A 16734-nucleotide genomic window follows, 5' to 3' on the forward strand; every position below is an offset into this window, starting at 1 on the left:
ATGACAGTAATTATGGCTGATCATAAAATAAGCAAAGTGACCAGTATAACAGTGGGATCTTCCAATGATTGAATTTCTAGAAGCTCACTGATAGGATATGTCTTCTCCTACTGGATTCTAAACATGTTAAACTATTTTAAAATTCATCTTTAATATTCGTATCTCCCTTATGATGCCAGAGCTTTATATACAGTTCCATCAAAAGCCATTAAACACTAAAAGAGAATACAACTAAGGAACAGATGAACATTTAAACAAGGAAATTCCAAATACTTAAGTTTTGGTTAACAAGAGTATTATTAATCCATTCAATAGGTGAACATATTTTTTAAATAACACATTGCCATCATTAGTACTAACTTTCAGTAGTTATTTCATAACTCTTATTTAATGCCATCCAGAAACAACCAGAAAGTCTAGATACTTGACACTAACAGTAACAGATCAATAATTACCAGTTAACAATTGCATGTTGTGCCATCATTAAATCCCATTCCTAATCCAATACTGACTGACAAATAGCCTACACTAAAGTTCAGACATCTAGAGTGTAAAATTGATTTCTAAATTACCAATTACTACATTTAGGTATAAGATAGCCAAAATATCAAGACTTGGAAGTAACATACAATTTAATGACTCATTACTGGTATCTCTTCAGAAAACACAACAATCAGACTAAAATTATCACATGAATATCTGGGATTTTGTCAATGGGTTTTCAACCAAAAGAAATTTGGATGTGGCTGTAGGATGGCTGACCTGTAATCCCTAAATTCAAAGGAACTTTAAACAAAGATTGAATACATGTACTGTGAATGTAATATAATTCATGGATACCAATTTTCCTTGATTAGGGAAGAAAGCACAAATTCATGTATTCTTGAATTTGTGGTTTTGAGGTTTTCAGTATACACATCAAAGGGAATCTCCAAATTTTGTGGTTTGGCCTACTCACATAAACCACGAAAATAAGTACCCAAGAATAGTAACACTTCCACAATAATGCTTGAAGTCAAATTACTAATACATAACTGAAGCTTCAAACACATTTGAAAGTGTTTCTATGCAAAAACATTTATGAAAACTAAATTCTACAATAAAAAATGCTTTCCATGGTGCAGCTTGATACAACTGCAGAGGTAAAACACTAAACAGTTTGGACAAGTATGAAAAAAATCATTCAAGCTTGCTAAAGCTTTTAATTTGACCTACACAGTCAGGGAAAGTACAGATAAATCACAGAAGTTTGCTACAGCTCTGAACTTGACCTAAACAGATTGGGCTATTATGGACAAATCACTCAAGCTTGCTTCAGCTCTGAACTTGAATTACGATTTGAAACAACATCAGTTTCTGGGAAAAATGGAAGTGATTGTGAAATTTAAAACTTGCAAACAGACATAAGAAATAAACAATTCAAAAACAGTTCATTTTTATCCCTAATTCTTCAACAAACTAGAGGGTCTAGAGAGCCTGAACCACTCACCTGGAGAAATTGAAATCATGTGATCATATAATTTTGTCATTCAGACAAAAGGTTTAGAGTGTTATCCATACAAACATCATTACTACCATCCCCTTAGCCACCTCTATCACACAAAAAGAACACTGTTTGTAAAGGACCTAGAGGCAAGATCAAGGTCAAGGTTTTTTTCAAGTAGTTTAGCAAAATGTGAAAAGTTTAAGGACAACAGAAGATGGATGTATAAGGTGAGCTTAAAAAAAAGGTTGAATTGTATAGAAAATCAGAAATACGAAGAAAACCTCCAGCCATCCATATAATTTTATGCTCACTGAAGCAAAATATTTCAATTTGTTACGGTGAAAAACAGAATCAGGTGTAAGAAGGATTTCACCAATGTGCCAAATATAGTATGAAAGAGTAATCAAGGGAATCAAGGTTCTAGCGGAAATCAAAAGAAAGTGATCAAGGAACAAAGACCAAACATGGAAAACAGACATACACAACAAAGAGCATTAAGTAACTAAAATAATACATACAAAGTAACAATGGCAAATAAGCTACTGGGACTCCACTAAAAACTGGGAGCATGGATCAGCAGCACCGGTAGGGTGAGCGTCCTCTGCTTTTCAAGAAACACCCACCGAGTTGCTCATAAAACGTCAAGTCCAGTGTAAATGAAAGAGGAAAGGAAAACTATGACACGTTGAACAAACCAGTTTTCATGGTACAGATGAATACACCATAACGATGCACGAGTTCATGATGGCAACCATAAAACTTCTGTAGTGATGACTTCAATCTTGTAGCAACATAACCCTGTTCCAGAAGCCTAACTGTAAGAGTCCTAGCGCGATACAAATAGTCTGCACAGTTATGGCAAGCTCTGGCATAACATACAAGTCGTGATATGAGAACTCCATACACAAGTGCTGAAGGAATGTCGCCACAGATGAAAGGGAAGTTTACAATTCTGAATAAAAAGTCATCACGTTTGTTGTAAAGTTTGGTCAATAGTTTTTCTTTACCATCGATCTATAAGTGTAGGTCAAGATGTGAGGCTGACCTCATGATGTCTGTAGTATCCTTTATCTCAAGTTCTTTGACACAACGTATCAAGTCCCCAACAAGAATTGTTTAACGATAGTATGTCATCTATATAGAAACTGAAATTAAACGATCTTCTTTCTTTCGGATCAGATCAGCTATAAAGTCAGCATCAACTTCATTAATTTTAACTTGAGTTCAAAAGTTCATTCAAAGGTCATGAATGTACTCAACATATTGTCTTATTGTTATTTATCCACATACTAAAAATAGAAAGCCTACATTCATTAAAAGACAAATAAAAAGCTTTGTTGATCATTGCATGACACAATAATAGCCAGTTGAACTCTACTCACTTGAGGCAAGTGTGGACACAATATTAGTTTTTGACAAACTAAACATAAGGACTTACAGCTCATTATGGGCACAACACCTCATTTGGACACAATACTGCACAATACTATGAAATTCAATTCAAGTATAAAGGTGCGCTTCAGGGTGCACTCATGGATCACTTTGTACTTCATTATCTCAAAAACAGTCATTGGTAGAGTTACTATGTTACGCATACTTCTTAAAGCTCTTGTATTTAGACTTATTTTCATATGAATTCCAATAAAAAAAAAATTTATATTTCAAATAGAATCATTCAATAATAGTCAAAATTATTGTTTGGACATCAGGAAAATACATGTTTCTTGCCTCCCTTTTTGGCCCCTAATTCCTGGAAAGTTCAAGTCTTTACCCCAAAACTCAATCCAAGTCTGACCATTGCAGTATAGTGTATTGTGGAACAATATTATAGACATTCCTATGCTTTTATTGATGTCATATAGTTAAATTCCATGAAATGTTTGTTTTAGGCCCCTTTTGGACCTTAATTCTAAATTGGTTGGGGCCATAACCCCCAAAATTGATACCAACCTTCCTTTTGTGGTTTGAAACCTTTTTATAAAATTATATAAAGATCAAATAACTGATACTCAATTTATCACATGAAAACCAAGTGTCCACGGATGAGAACAACAGCTCCATAGCAATATACAACTGTAAGTTTTTTTATAAAAAAAAGTTGTGTTGCAGCAACAATTCCATGTTAAAAAACCTATAATTTTGACATTGAGGTCAAGGGTCAAGAAAAATTTAGAGGTCATGAATAAACATAACACATTGTCTCATGGTGATACACTCATGTGCCAAATATGGTGTGCCTATGTCGAAGAACAAGGAAGTTCAAGTAATGGCCTGGACACGAATCTGCACAGACAGACAGACAGTGATTCCCATATAGCCCCCAGAACTTTGTTTAGGGATGATTTTCTTACATATATGCAGTGATTTTTATCTATCCAGTTAATTTTTTTCCTCTTTCATGAACTCATGCACATCTTTTATTGGCTCTCAAATCACTGATGCATTTAAAGAAACCTACACTGAATTTCTACAAATAACATACCGATACTATTAGAGCCAAGAATCTATACCATGATTATCCACAAAAAATAGGAATTCAAAGACTAAATAATTATTTAATGTCCTCTGCATTCAAAATTATTGGTATAAACCTTATGTTTAAAATAGTTTTACTAATTAATTTTTTTTGTACTTAAAGTATCGCAAGTAAACTGACTGACTGAAATCCCTGATTGAAAAATGTAAAACCCTCAAGTTGGAATATCAATCATCCAGAACATCCATCAAAGGGTATCTTGTTTCATGCAAATCTACATATTATGTCAAACCTTGAAGTAAATTTTCAGGAAACTCCACTGAACAATTTCAGAGAAGTTGCTTTTCAAGCTTAATAAAAAAAAAACAAAAAGTTTAATTTCATCTCTTTCAAACTGAAAGCAGTCTGCAATAATTATCTCATACATATAATGCTCAACCTTCCTATACAATGTCATCAATATATTTCAAATACTTTAGAAATAATTACTCTTACAGATGGATATATGGGCAGACAATGTGATTTCTATAGTTTAGAAGGGGTTCATAAAACCATCACACATGTCCTGTATTGACATACCCTTGAAGGGTAAATGTTTCTTTCTCCTTTTGGTGATTCATAACATGATTTTTATAATCTATGCAGTACAATTACAGTGCAATCATGCAAGTTTTGTGTTATAAACAGTAAATGTTAAATTACTATATTTATGTTTTTATGGTATTTGACAACATGCATAAAAATAAAGAAGCATGATTTCTATGCTGGTCCTATTGACTTTGGTATATCTATTTATTCATCTCTAGATTTTATCATATTTATCTTATCCGAAATAAAATTCTTAACATCAAATGTAACTTACCCAGACCAAAATCCATCATAATAGTTAACATTTTAGACACAAAAAATAAGGAAATTTCTAAACATACACTCAATTTATATCTTAATTAAGCGAAAATAAAGTTAAAAATAAAATACATTAAACTACTGAACAAATAGATGAACAAAAACAAACTTGATTACCTATTTCTAATGGACACAAGCAATAATAGCAGTAATATATTAAATACCAAAGTACAATGAAGCACAAAATAAAAATTCATCCTAAAATACTTTAAAGACACAGATTTCTTAACTAATATGAGCTCAAATAGTGCTACTACAAATGTAAGTTACAGCAAAGAAATCAGGCATTTAGCTTATTTTCATATTCCAATACATATGCACATGTATATACTAAGTATTCAACTGTACATCAGGGAATCTGTGTCTCAAAGTAACATGAAAAACAAAACAAAAAAGATCTATTGCATTGTTCACTCAACTTACCATCAAAGAGCGAGTACAACCCTGAAGAAGAAAATGAACCTTTTAGCTTTGTAAAGCAACACTTTGTAACTCTATTCTTGCCGAGTACTGTCCATTTCAGAAAGTATACATACAATCCATTATACTCTGGTAGATATAAATTTATGTCGCTCAGATAAGAAACTTATGAATAAGCTTGAACACATCAATAAACACCATGCATGCCAATAGTCTGATATTTTTATACTAATCAATAAATTTGTATCTGAGAGTTCATCATGAAATTTCAATTACATATTAAATTTCATGACTATCTTTTTTTACACTTAATTCTTGAACATGCATTGTGACATTTGAAAAAACTTACATGAAACTCATGTAATTGACCTTATTTATTAATACAGAATCCATTCACAGCTGAATCCTGAAATATAACATGTTAAACAGCAGTTTATGACCTAGAAATCTGACCCACAAATTTCTAAACTTAAAATTTGGTGAAAATTTTACAAAGGATTCTTTGTTGCTGTTACACTAATCTATGGAATAAAACTGCTTTATATTATGCTAAAATGTCTCAGAGACTATTTATTGAGAAGTCAGATGCTATCAACATTTCTAAATCACAAAGCATTTAAGTCAGTAGTTTCTGCAAACTCAGTTCCAGGAGGTCAACAAAGAGATATTGGCAAAAACAGAAGTAAATATACAATAAAAATATAGAAATCCTAATGGATAATTTGAAAAAAGCAGAAAAATCATCGAATATAAGCTCTGTATCTGAATTTCAGAAGAGTTCAATCAATCAAAGCCAAGAATATATCAATTTTGAGGTCCATCCATGTATCCTACCTGCCATGCTTTATTCCAAATGGGAGGGTAGCAAAATTTTCTTCAAGATAGGCAAATTATCAGACATCACACACAAATGAATGGTATAGACTTTCTCTCCATCAGACAACATGCATGAATAGACATAGCAGACTTATATTTTCTGTTCAGATAAGATATAGCCTATTCATATCTTACTGTGATGCACTTTTTGAGATCCCCTTTTCACACACACTGAAATTAATCCAAGCTATTGGAAGCCTTAACTATGATGATCTGGTTTTTTTTTTTTCACAAGGGAAACAATGCTTTCTGTTAAGTGACTTAACAAAACACTGGATTACCTAACCAAAAAAAAAATATAATTACATCACACATGCATAAAGAAAGTGGTCAAGATTTTTTTTTTAATTTCACTTACCTTGAATAACTAAAGTAAAACCTAGTGTATCCAATAGTTCATTAATTCTAGTTTGGCAGAAAATGAGACTTCTACATACAAGGTAATTAACCACCTTTAAAACTGAAGCTAGGGAAATCCTACACATGTTATTTATTGAACTTGTACACCATAAAACCCTTAATCAGACATATATAGGGAGATTTTGTCGCATACATAATACATTTATTGCCATTAAAACATTATTAGTTTCTCTTACTTTACTCCCACTAAGTAAACCACTGACTTACAAAGATGGATCAATAATCATTATTAAACAAAGATATTTTTCTTCCTCATCAACTCTAATTTCAAATACTTTAGAGTTCAAACCATGGTTCCTACATCAAACACTATTTATGTTGAAAACCAAAAAATACTTTTTCAAATACTGAACTAACTCTGCAGTGTACTGTATGAGAAACTCATATAAACGACCTGATTTGGGGAAAAATGCAATATGTTATTAACATCAAAAACTGATGTTTAAACTGACTGTTGTAGTAAATAGAGTGAAACACTTACTTGATAAGTCAATTTTCAACAATACTGAGTACAAATCATGAAAATAAACACTTACAATTATTGAGATCAAATGCGATTAATGTGGCTCAACCATTTCAAAACTTACCTGATTGAATCAACCTCATTTATCCATATGGCAGCAATAGACTAGTATATCCCAATACTGTCTATATTAGATCATCTGTACTACCTTGATGTAGGAAGCTAAAGTGTGCTGGCACTTCTCATTTAGGTTTCATTTAGAATCATAAAATTAACTTTTAATGTTCATTTTGTACCTCCCTACTTAATCAACATTCTAAGATGAAAAAACTGATGAACATGAAACACCTGTTTCAGTGGATGAATTATCTATGAAACATACAGTCAAACTAGACAGAGCACTCAACACAATACTCCGGAATATAGATCTGACCACATACAATGTATTGGAAACAGGAAGAGAATCAATCATAGATGTAAAGTACTAATTTGGACAGTTCACAAATGACCAGAAAAACAGTAAAAACAACCAGGATTTCTTATATCAATATAGGCTACTTTAATAAACTATGTGAATTTTTTTGAAACAATACTTCTAATTGGTGCTTAGCAATAGATGTTCACAAATAATTACAGTAAAACTTCTGTTCATCCACAAAATTATATCCTTATGATGTACATTGTACATGTATACAGTAAAAGTACTATTCTTCATGGGGTACCAATTTTTGTGGTTTTTGTGAGTAGGCCAAATCACGAAATTAGGTTCCCAACGAAATGGAGACTTCTATTGATGTGTATACTGAAAACAAAAAAAACCCCACGAATTCAAGAATCCACCACCTTGTGTTTCTTCCCTAATCCCGGAAAATTGGTATCCATGAATTTCACAGTAATATAAGCAATAATTAATACAAGTGCTGATTTAAAAAAAACCTTACCAATTATGAATATTATTCACATTATTTCTAGATCCAAAACATTAATACTTAACATGTTTTATTTCTTCTTGAGAAAACCAATGCAACAAATTATCACACATATCCCTAGTGTGTATTTCCTGTAGGCAGAAAATCACAAGATACAGTTTTAATTAGGCATCAAATGACTTCATGTAGATGTACTCCACCCCTAATATCTTAACCAGAGGCCAATACTCCTACATAAAGTTGTAGTTTTACCTGTTCATTTACCTATTACTTTATCAGTATGAATTCCAATTAAGCACTGTAACTACTCTAATTAAAGATGATATACATTTTTTTAAATAAAAATAGTAGATGATTGACCTAAATTTAGAAATGCAATGAGCATAGAGCATTTTTTTTCCTATCTTTATTTCAAGAAATGATGCTAATGTTTTTTTTTTAATACAAGAACAGAATAATTTGAGCACTTCATCAATTCTACAACAACAGATATGAATATGCTGAAGGTAGAAACCCACCCCCCCCCCAAAAAAAAGACTGAAAACTTCAAATTTAACTGACATTAGGACTTAGAAGTATGTTATTGAGTATGGATTATTTTATTGCTTATGTAAGTATATACAAGAATCAGCTCAGAACACATATCTTGCTAAGAACTTTTTGTTTACACATGATTTCCAAATACCTTCTTTTTTTTTGTCAGTGAAACATGAAACTTTCACATGGATAAGTAAAAGCTAATCCAAATTTAGTCAGGCAACATGTCCTCCTGTTGACTACTGCTTCACTTTTAATCTATCACTAATATTAGAGTTGGTTATCTCTTTTATTTGTTTTAATTAATTTAAATATGGAACTAACATGCCTTCATTAGAATCTGCCTAAAATATTTAAAAATATGATTTTCACTATTTTATCGTCTTTCCTATAAAATCTTAACAACAGTAATTCTTACCAAAGTTTACATTAAAAGGTAAGATGTTAGTAATGACAGCCTTGTATGATACACAGTCCTGATAAGTAGACTAACTATAGATCCTTCAGAGAACATAATACATTAATCCAGTATGCCATTTTCATGTTTTTAATATTCTGCATGCCTGTTTTGCACTCACATGAACATTAACTTTTGAAGATAAAAACAATTACATTTCTGGTTAACCACATTATAATGATGTATTAGATGAAAGTGAAACAACAGTAGACTGCAAACTACAATTACAAATACATGTAATGTAAGACATTGATTTTAATTCATGCTTGTCCGCAAAAATTAAAATAAAATAGAAGTTCAACTTAAGATGCAGAATTCATTACTTGACAATAATGATAAAAAAAACAACATAACTATTCATCCACTAGTAACTCTCTGATGTTTATTATAGTGATGCATGAAAATAAAAAGATGAATACATACATGTACATAACAAATTCTCATACCAGGAAGAAATGACACACTTATTGAAATAACCTTTTTTTATGTTTACAAAATATGTCTAAATTTGTTCATTGAAGACATCATTATTAATACAGAAATAAATCCATCAACATTGTGTGAAATTTGATAATTGTGTGGAAAGAAAATAATTGTTTGCAACACTTAGAAGTTACTCAAAATAACTTTCTAACTTCATTCAATTAACTCTTTATAAAAAATGAAGTTAGGCATACATGTACCCAAACTAGTACTGGAAGTTGATATTAGACAGAACCCAAAAACATTAACTACACATGCCCCATCTATATAAAACCAAACACCAAATTTGAAATCAATCCATCCAATGGGAGCCAAGATCTTTGTGACCAATATTTTCTATATCATTTCATAATGTGAAAAATGGCATAAGTCCCATGAAACTGGAAATTGGTATTGGAAAGCACACAAAATTGCTTTTATATGCCCCATCTATATAAAGCCACACACCAAATTTGGAATTCATCTATCCATCCATTAGGAACCCAGATCTTTGTGGTAATAATTTTCTATACCATTCTATCTAGTGAAAAATGGCTGCACAAGATAGGAAGTTGATACTTGACAGCACCTTAAATCACTAAAAATGTAAGCCCCATCTATATAAAGTCACACACCAAATTTGGAATCTATCCATCCATTAGGAGCCCAGATCTTTGTGATGATAATTTTCTATACCATTCTATCAAAAGAAAAATGGCTACACAAAATAGGAAGTTGACACTCGACAGCACCCTAAGGAGGTAGACCTAAGGTAAGGGACACAACTCTTACAAATCATTGGAACGTTTGTATCCAGCATTTTACATCAGTCTCTTGTAAACTTCAAAGTAATTTGGGTTGATTTAATTCTGTTTCAAATGAAAGCTTGATAGGCTTTGGTGTAATTGAATATGAAAGTCATATCACTGATTTCAAAAGTTATGTCCCTTAACCTAGGTCTACCTCCTTAAATCACTAACAATTTAAGCACCATTTGCATAAAGTCACACACCAAATTTGAAATCAATCTATCCACTTTGAGCCAAGATCACTGCAACAAAGTAATGACAGACTAAAGGACAAGATGATTGGGGTGGAGTCGAATGGGGGTATAATATAAGAATACTAACTGGTTCAATGTACTCCATCAAAGCTTACAGGTCATTAAGATCATAATTTACTAAACAAGAGAACATGCATACAAAATAAATAAAATGATTTTAAGGGCCAAGCTTGATACAATAGGGTTGAAACCCTGAACAGTTTGGGCAAAGTTGCACACACCATTCATTAATGGTTAAATGTTAGACACAGAATAGGTTTCTAAAAAAAAATTAAAAGTACAACATCTAATATCTGAAAGTAATACTTCTGCTTTGTACATCAACTGCCATTCCAAAATTTCATAGAAACTATAAGGGAATTCAAAAAAGCACTAACCCAAGAACTCAAACATAATATAATAAATAAAACTTCCGCTTCAAAAAAAATTTAAAACTATCATACAAAATTTCAATTCAAAGTTCAAATCATTCCAATGAAGGGTTGCTGAAAGCTCAAAACATAGATATCCATTATTTTAAAAGCCTGATTCAACTTCTCGAGTCTCAGGCTTCAAGCAAAAGGCTGCAGGTATATAAAGACAACATCAAAATATTTGAAATAAATGTACAATGTTGTTATTAATTCAATGAAGTTCAACTAATCTCTAACAGGATAAAAAACACACTGAAACCAAATAAATGATTGTAACAGGAACTTCAACACAACTGGAGTAGAAACCATCTGAAGGCCACACTTTACCATTAATAATCAACAATTATGCTTTTGTATCCATAATATTGAGCAACAAGTGTGAGTGATATCTTTTATGTACAATATAGATCAAAAACTAAATTTAGTATATCTCACAGTTTCTGCTCTTTAAAATGAACTTTCAAGATTTGATGTCATACAAGTTAGCCAGTTCATATATATCACAAGCAATAAAAGGCCATATCCCCTTCCCTTCATATATCAATTATGATTAACTGAACTGACTCTAAATATGCATCAATTTTTTCTTCTTTGGAATATTGCAAAATACATGTACATTGCCTATGATTAAGTCATTTTATTTACTTCTTGGACAGCTAGATATTTGAAGTATCACATCATAACAAACTCATTGAGGCTTGTTAGTTATGATGTTGAAATTAAAAAAACTTTATTATTTTAATCATTTTGTGATATTCAACTTTCAGGAATTTTTTTCTCCATGATTTCTTTGAAATATTTTGGCCACTTGACATTCACATCTGTAATGGTAGAAATTCTAGTGATAGTTTGTCTATGATGTCACAAAGGGTCCAAAAATAGTCAAAAATGCAGGTCAATGACCAACAAATTTTGCAAATGACAGACAACCATTTTCTAATGTCAGACATAAAAATTTGTCAACCCTTATAAATTACTGTCTGCATGGTTTTATCAGTGTATAAACATCATGTACACCTGTCTCCTAATTGTTTATAAGAAATTAATTGACAGGTGTGCGTCAATATTAGCTGATGTGCAGCCACCTGTCACTGTGATTTACCTGTAACTGATTAGTTGATTGCATAATAGAATTAACGGTACATGTGCTGCCGCATTGTGTATACAAATGAACTTAAGTGAGTCAGAGAATTTTCAAACATTTATTACTTGATTTAATTAAGAAAAGGATTGACAAATCCATCATTTTCCCACCGTTCTTTCAGTGGTAATGAAAGTACATGGTGCTGAAACTACGAATCAGTCGTAGTTTATTATCATTAATTTATCGATTGAATCTTTTTAACACTGAAGTCAACAACCCATTTAAATCAATAAACAAAATGTATTCATGTTTTTTTTAATAAATAATAAACATTTTTTCTCATCACTCAGAAGTTTTGGTATGTTTGTCAATGTGATGAAAATGTCCACAAGATACAATGTTTTGTGCACATGTTAGAACATCCACGTGTGGTTGAAACTGAACTCATTCACTCGTTCTGATATTTTTTAAAAGACAGAGTATGTAATAAAATAACATAAATTTGAATATTTATCTTTAAATAACAACAAAAAAAGTTTTTTTTTAAAGTTTATTCCCGATCTCAGACTGACATAAATGTCTGCTGAAGTTTGATTAAATGACCGATATGGGCTGTCAAAATTTCTGGACCCTTGGACGTCACCAATAGTGTCTGGAAACTTCACGCCATTGCTTACAACCAATCATGTTTGTTAGAAAACGATACACATTTACAAAATAACCAATCACAACAGCTATTTTTGTTTCACAAATTTGTATCATATTGTCCTTGGTGTGATATCTCAAATGTCTAGCCATCCAAGAAGTAGACAAAATGACCCAATCATACAGGACGTACATGTATTTCCACAACAAAATGTGTATAAATAATATTTCATAAATTATGTAAACAGAGCATTGTATGATAACAAGAGGCTCCCAGGAGCCTGAATCGCTCACCTGGTTGAATTTTGCCTTTCAAAGGCAATAAATTTAACAAGAAGTTGTCCAACAATTTTGACTCAAGAAGTCTTTGGTAGGACTTATCATAAGATCTTCTCAACAATTGAAAGTTTCTTTAAATCTATCATAGTTTTCAAGATATTGACTGAAAACTTAAAAAAAAGGAGTCGTTTTTCCCCTTTCAAGGGAAATAACTCTTACAAGGAATCATCTGACAACTTTTATCCCTGAAGACTTTTGCAGTCCTAATAATATAGATCATTTCAGCTATTGAAAGAATTTTGCTTACCCTACCGGTTTTGGAGATATACATGAAAAACTGTCTGACCCCTATATTCTTTTTTTAGTAACAGCTGCCACATTTTTGGATGGATCAAAAATCTCCACTCCAATTCTATGCAAGATACCCCAAGAAACATCCATACCAAGTTTAGTTTCAATTGGTCAAGTAGTTTCAGAGGAGAAGAGTTTTGTATTATTGTTAACGACGATGGACACCAAGTGATGGCAATAGCCAATTCTCCATGCTTTTTTTTTGGTATGATATGCTGAGTTAGCTTTCATGTTTTAAAAAGTAACAAGCTTTCAGACAGGTTCATATATCCCAAGGTGGTCAATCACAAGGATATGGCCTCATATGTAAAGCTAACCAAACAAATAGCTTAAATAACTGGTATTTAATTCTTTTTCAACACAGTAAAATATAACAGACCAGCAGGAAGTAATATGGATCACAATTTCAAATCTACAAATCACAATCTGATGAAATTACATTGTATTAACATTCAATGATGCACCCCAAGCACCTGTCGGCTAATTAGTATAATAACCCAGGCCAGTACAAATCATAATATTATTATTTACTAACCTGGAAACTGTGGTTTATATTCTTTGTACTACACTCTGCTACACTAAGATCAGTCAACTCTATTTCATCAAAAATAATAGACTGTAATAGAAAAACATATGTCAAAGTCATTCATACAATAAATATGTGTTTTTCTTCAGGTAGTAAAATGCACAAAAATCAAAAACTAAAGAATATAAATAGTTTTTTAATTAGTATTGTATAGCCCAGGGTTAAGAAACTACTGAATAAAACTTTACAAAGGTATTTACATATATGCAAGTCTTCAACCAAATAGGTTGTTTTAAAGCCTTTTATTGCAAAAACAAGTAATGGTAATGTACTAAATGTCAAACTTGAAAGATAAAGATACTGTTCTTCATTGAGGAAACAAACTGTTCAATATAATCAGGAATAAGACAAATTAAATGTTTTTTTTTAGTTTTTCTGATTCACAGCACCATACATTCAATTGTAAAATCAAAGGGAAAGGGAAAGCTTAAACAAAATGTTTTTATGGAGGTAGACCTAGGGTAAGGGACATAACTCTTGAAATCTGTGATATGTTTGCATCATACTCAATTTCACCAAAGTTTATCTAGCTTTCATTTAAGTCCAAGTTATTTTGATGCTTATATGAGACTGATGCAAAATGCAGAATACAAATGTTCCAATGATTTGTAAGAGTTGTGTCCCTTACCATGGTTCTACCTCCTCAATATTGGTCTTGGTAAAAAAAAAATCAAAAAGGAAATAAAAACTGCTTGTCTGTTGGCAGTTAGCCTTCTAGAAAACTGAATACCAAAACTATGCTCAGCAGCACCAACAACTTGTGTCTAAGGTTTACACAAATAGTAACTATAAGAAGTCCAACCTTTGTATCTTTTGCATAGTACAGTTTTCTACCCTTTAACTTGAAATATCTTCTCTTCCATCTCTGTAAAAAAAAATACTAATCCATTTTACACCTGTATTTTTATCAATAACTATCATAACTAAAAAAATTGAAAGTAAAGTCCGATAACAACTAGAGCCTCCCAGGAGCCTAAATCAACTGCTTAATTGTTCATCTTTCAAGGGCAATAACTCTTATATTTAAATACTATTTATGCTGACACAGACAACAACATTTCAATCCAGTTCTCTCAGCAAGATGAAAAGTATCTTAAACAAATGTGGATTTTCATATGTACTTTCCAAATCACATCACCATATATCAAACAAGAGATAAAACAAAGATTAAAAGATCAATTTAAACAGAAATGATCAGGAAACATCAATAATTCACCAAAAACCATATCGCTTCTACAAGACATCACACAGTTTTGAGCACTATTTTCACACACTCCATGATAGAGATATTATAACACTGTCGAGATTTACATAACTCATCCTAACATTCTAAAATTCAATGCTATCATGAACCAAAAGCAGCAATCAAAGATCCGCAAACTGTGTAAATTTATTCAAGTTTTCAATAACAAACTGGATTCTCTCAAATTTTCACTGCAACTAACTATTTTCCCAACAATTGTATAATTCATTGATATGTTAATCAATATGTTTTTCTGTATACCTTTGTTCAGCATTTGTGATATCAGAATAAAGTATAATATACATGTATAACAAGGAAACATCTTGCAACTTCAACTTGCTGACTTTTGCATGCCTTATTATAAGGATCATTTCATCACTGAAAATTTCTTTCTATCTATTTAGGTTTTCGGGTATTGGCTAAAAACTACAAAAATGTAATTTTTCACCTTTCAAAGGCACTAACTCTAACAGGAGTCAATCTACAGCTTTAACCCAAGTGGCAATAGTTGATCAAGCCAATGGTAAAGTAAATTTCCAGATTTCTCCAGAGCTGTTTATGGTAAGCAAACTTAAATAACTGCTCTTCAATCTTAGAAAATACATCATATAATATCATGATAAAGTGATTACCATAATAATGTTTTTATTAAAAAAAGATCATTTCATTTATACCTTACCTGAAAATTTGTCTGTTTCATCAAGTAACCTTCTTTTGTACATGCCTAAAAAATCAGAAAAAAACAAAAATAGGTTTTTAGAATACTAATAAAATCACCTGCAAAAACTATCAGCCAGAAATTCCTAAAATAAAATCCTTTTGTTTTATTTTGTTAAAATTTCATTTAATTTTTTCAGTTCAAAGGAAATTTCTAAAAAGCCCTATTTTGATGAGTTCCCTCTTAAAGTTGCTAATATTGTTAGCAACTTCTTGCAAGAGTAATTTCAATACTTTACATTTGCATATAATTTGCATAATTATATATTACCACTCCACATTATGCTGCAGATCTAAGCCGTGTTTACAGCCACAGGATCATAGTTCTAACTTTATACGAGATAGAAATATACCTCTTAAGTATCATAAATGTGTGTTCTACATATGTTTCTTGCTTGTATGTGAACGGGAAGTTTACATGAAATGATCCATTAGCATTGAACATTACCCAGTTCCCGACTTGGGCACAAGGGCTCGTTGCAAGACTATATAGGAGGGCCCAGATATCTATAAATATTCATTGCCAGTTGTTTACTTTGGTTCCTAATCTGGTTCCCTGGTGAATATCATAAGCAACCCATAGATCGCTAAAATGTACCTCTTTTAAAAAATAACATATACATGTCTATGTATGATTTTTGCTTGTATGAGAATGGGAAGTTTACATTAAAAGATGAAATGTACGGTTAGCATTAAATTTATGGAATATTACCCAGTTTCTGATTCAAACACAGGGGCTCATTACAATTGACTATATAGGTCATACACATTATCAGGCTTCGATATCTATATAGAGCCATTGCCAGTTGTTTAATCTGGTTCCTGTCAACCAGTTGTTTTGATTGAAAACATTCGGGTCATCATGGTTATGAAAAAGTAATCATATCAAGGGAACCAAGATTCCAGCAGAAGTCACCTGAT

General features: G+C 31.6%; 1 protein-coding gene across 8 annotated transcripts in view; it reads right to left on the reverse strand.

The window, feature by feature from the left end:
• LOC148624517 (diacylglycerol kinase delta-like) overlaps positions 1 to 16734 on the reverse strand; it is an 80176-nt gene that overhangs the window by 51726 nt on the left and 11716 nt on the right. For 3 of the 8 annotated variants that reach the window (XM_088567148.1, XM_088567149.1, XM_088567151.1), the window contains 4 exons: positions 15776 to 15820; positions 14656 to 14718; positions 13803 to 13883; positions 5292 to 5312 (listed from right to left, as the gene is read on the reverse strand). In XM_088567148.1, coding sequence (XP_088423274.1) covers positions 5292 to 5312; positions 13803 to 13883; positions 14656 to 14718; positions 15776 to 15820 — 210 coding nt within the window. Of the gene's footprint in view, positions 1 to 5291; positions 5313 to 5637; positions 5660 to 6299; positions 6632 to 7988; positions 8085 to 8931; positions 8951 to 13802; positions 13884 to 14655; positions 14719 to 15775; positions 15821 to 16734 lie in introns of those variants that run through there. The other 5 variants (XM_088567150.1, XM_088567152.1, XM_088567155.1 and 2 more) reach the window with 5 other exon arrangements.

This window comes from Perna viridis, chromosome 2 (genome assembly GCF_037379345.1).
Source record: "Perna viridis isolate PV_CMFRI_1.1 ecotype Kerala chromosome 2, ASM3737934v1, whole genome shotgun sequence".
In the NCBI taxonomy this organism is placed as follows: Eukaryota; Metazoa; Mollusca; class Bivalvia; order Mytilida; family Mytilidae; genus Perna; species Perna viridis.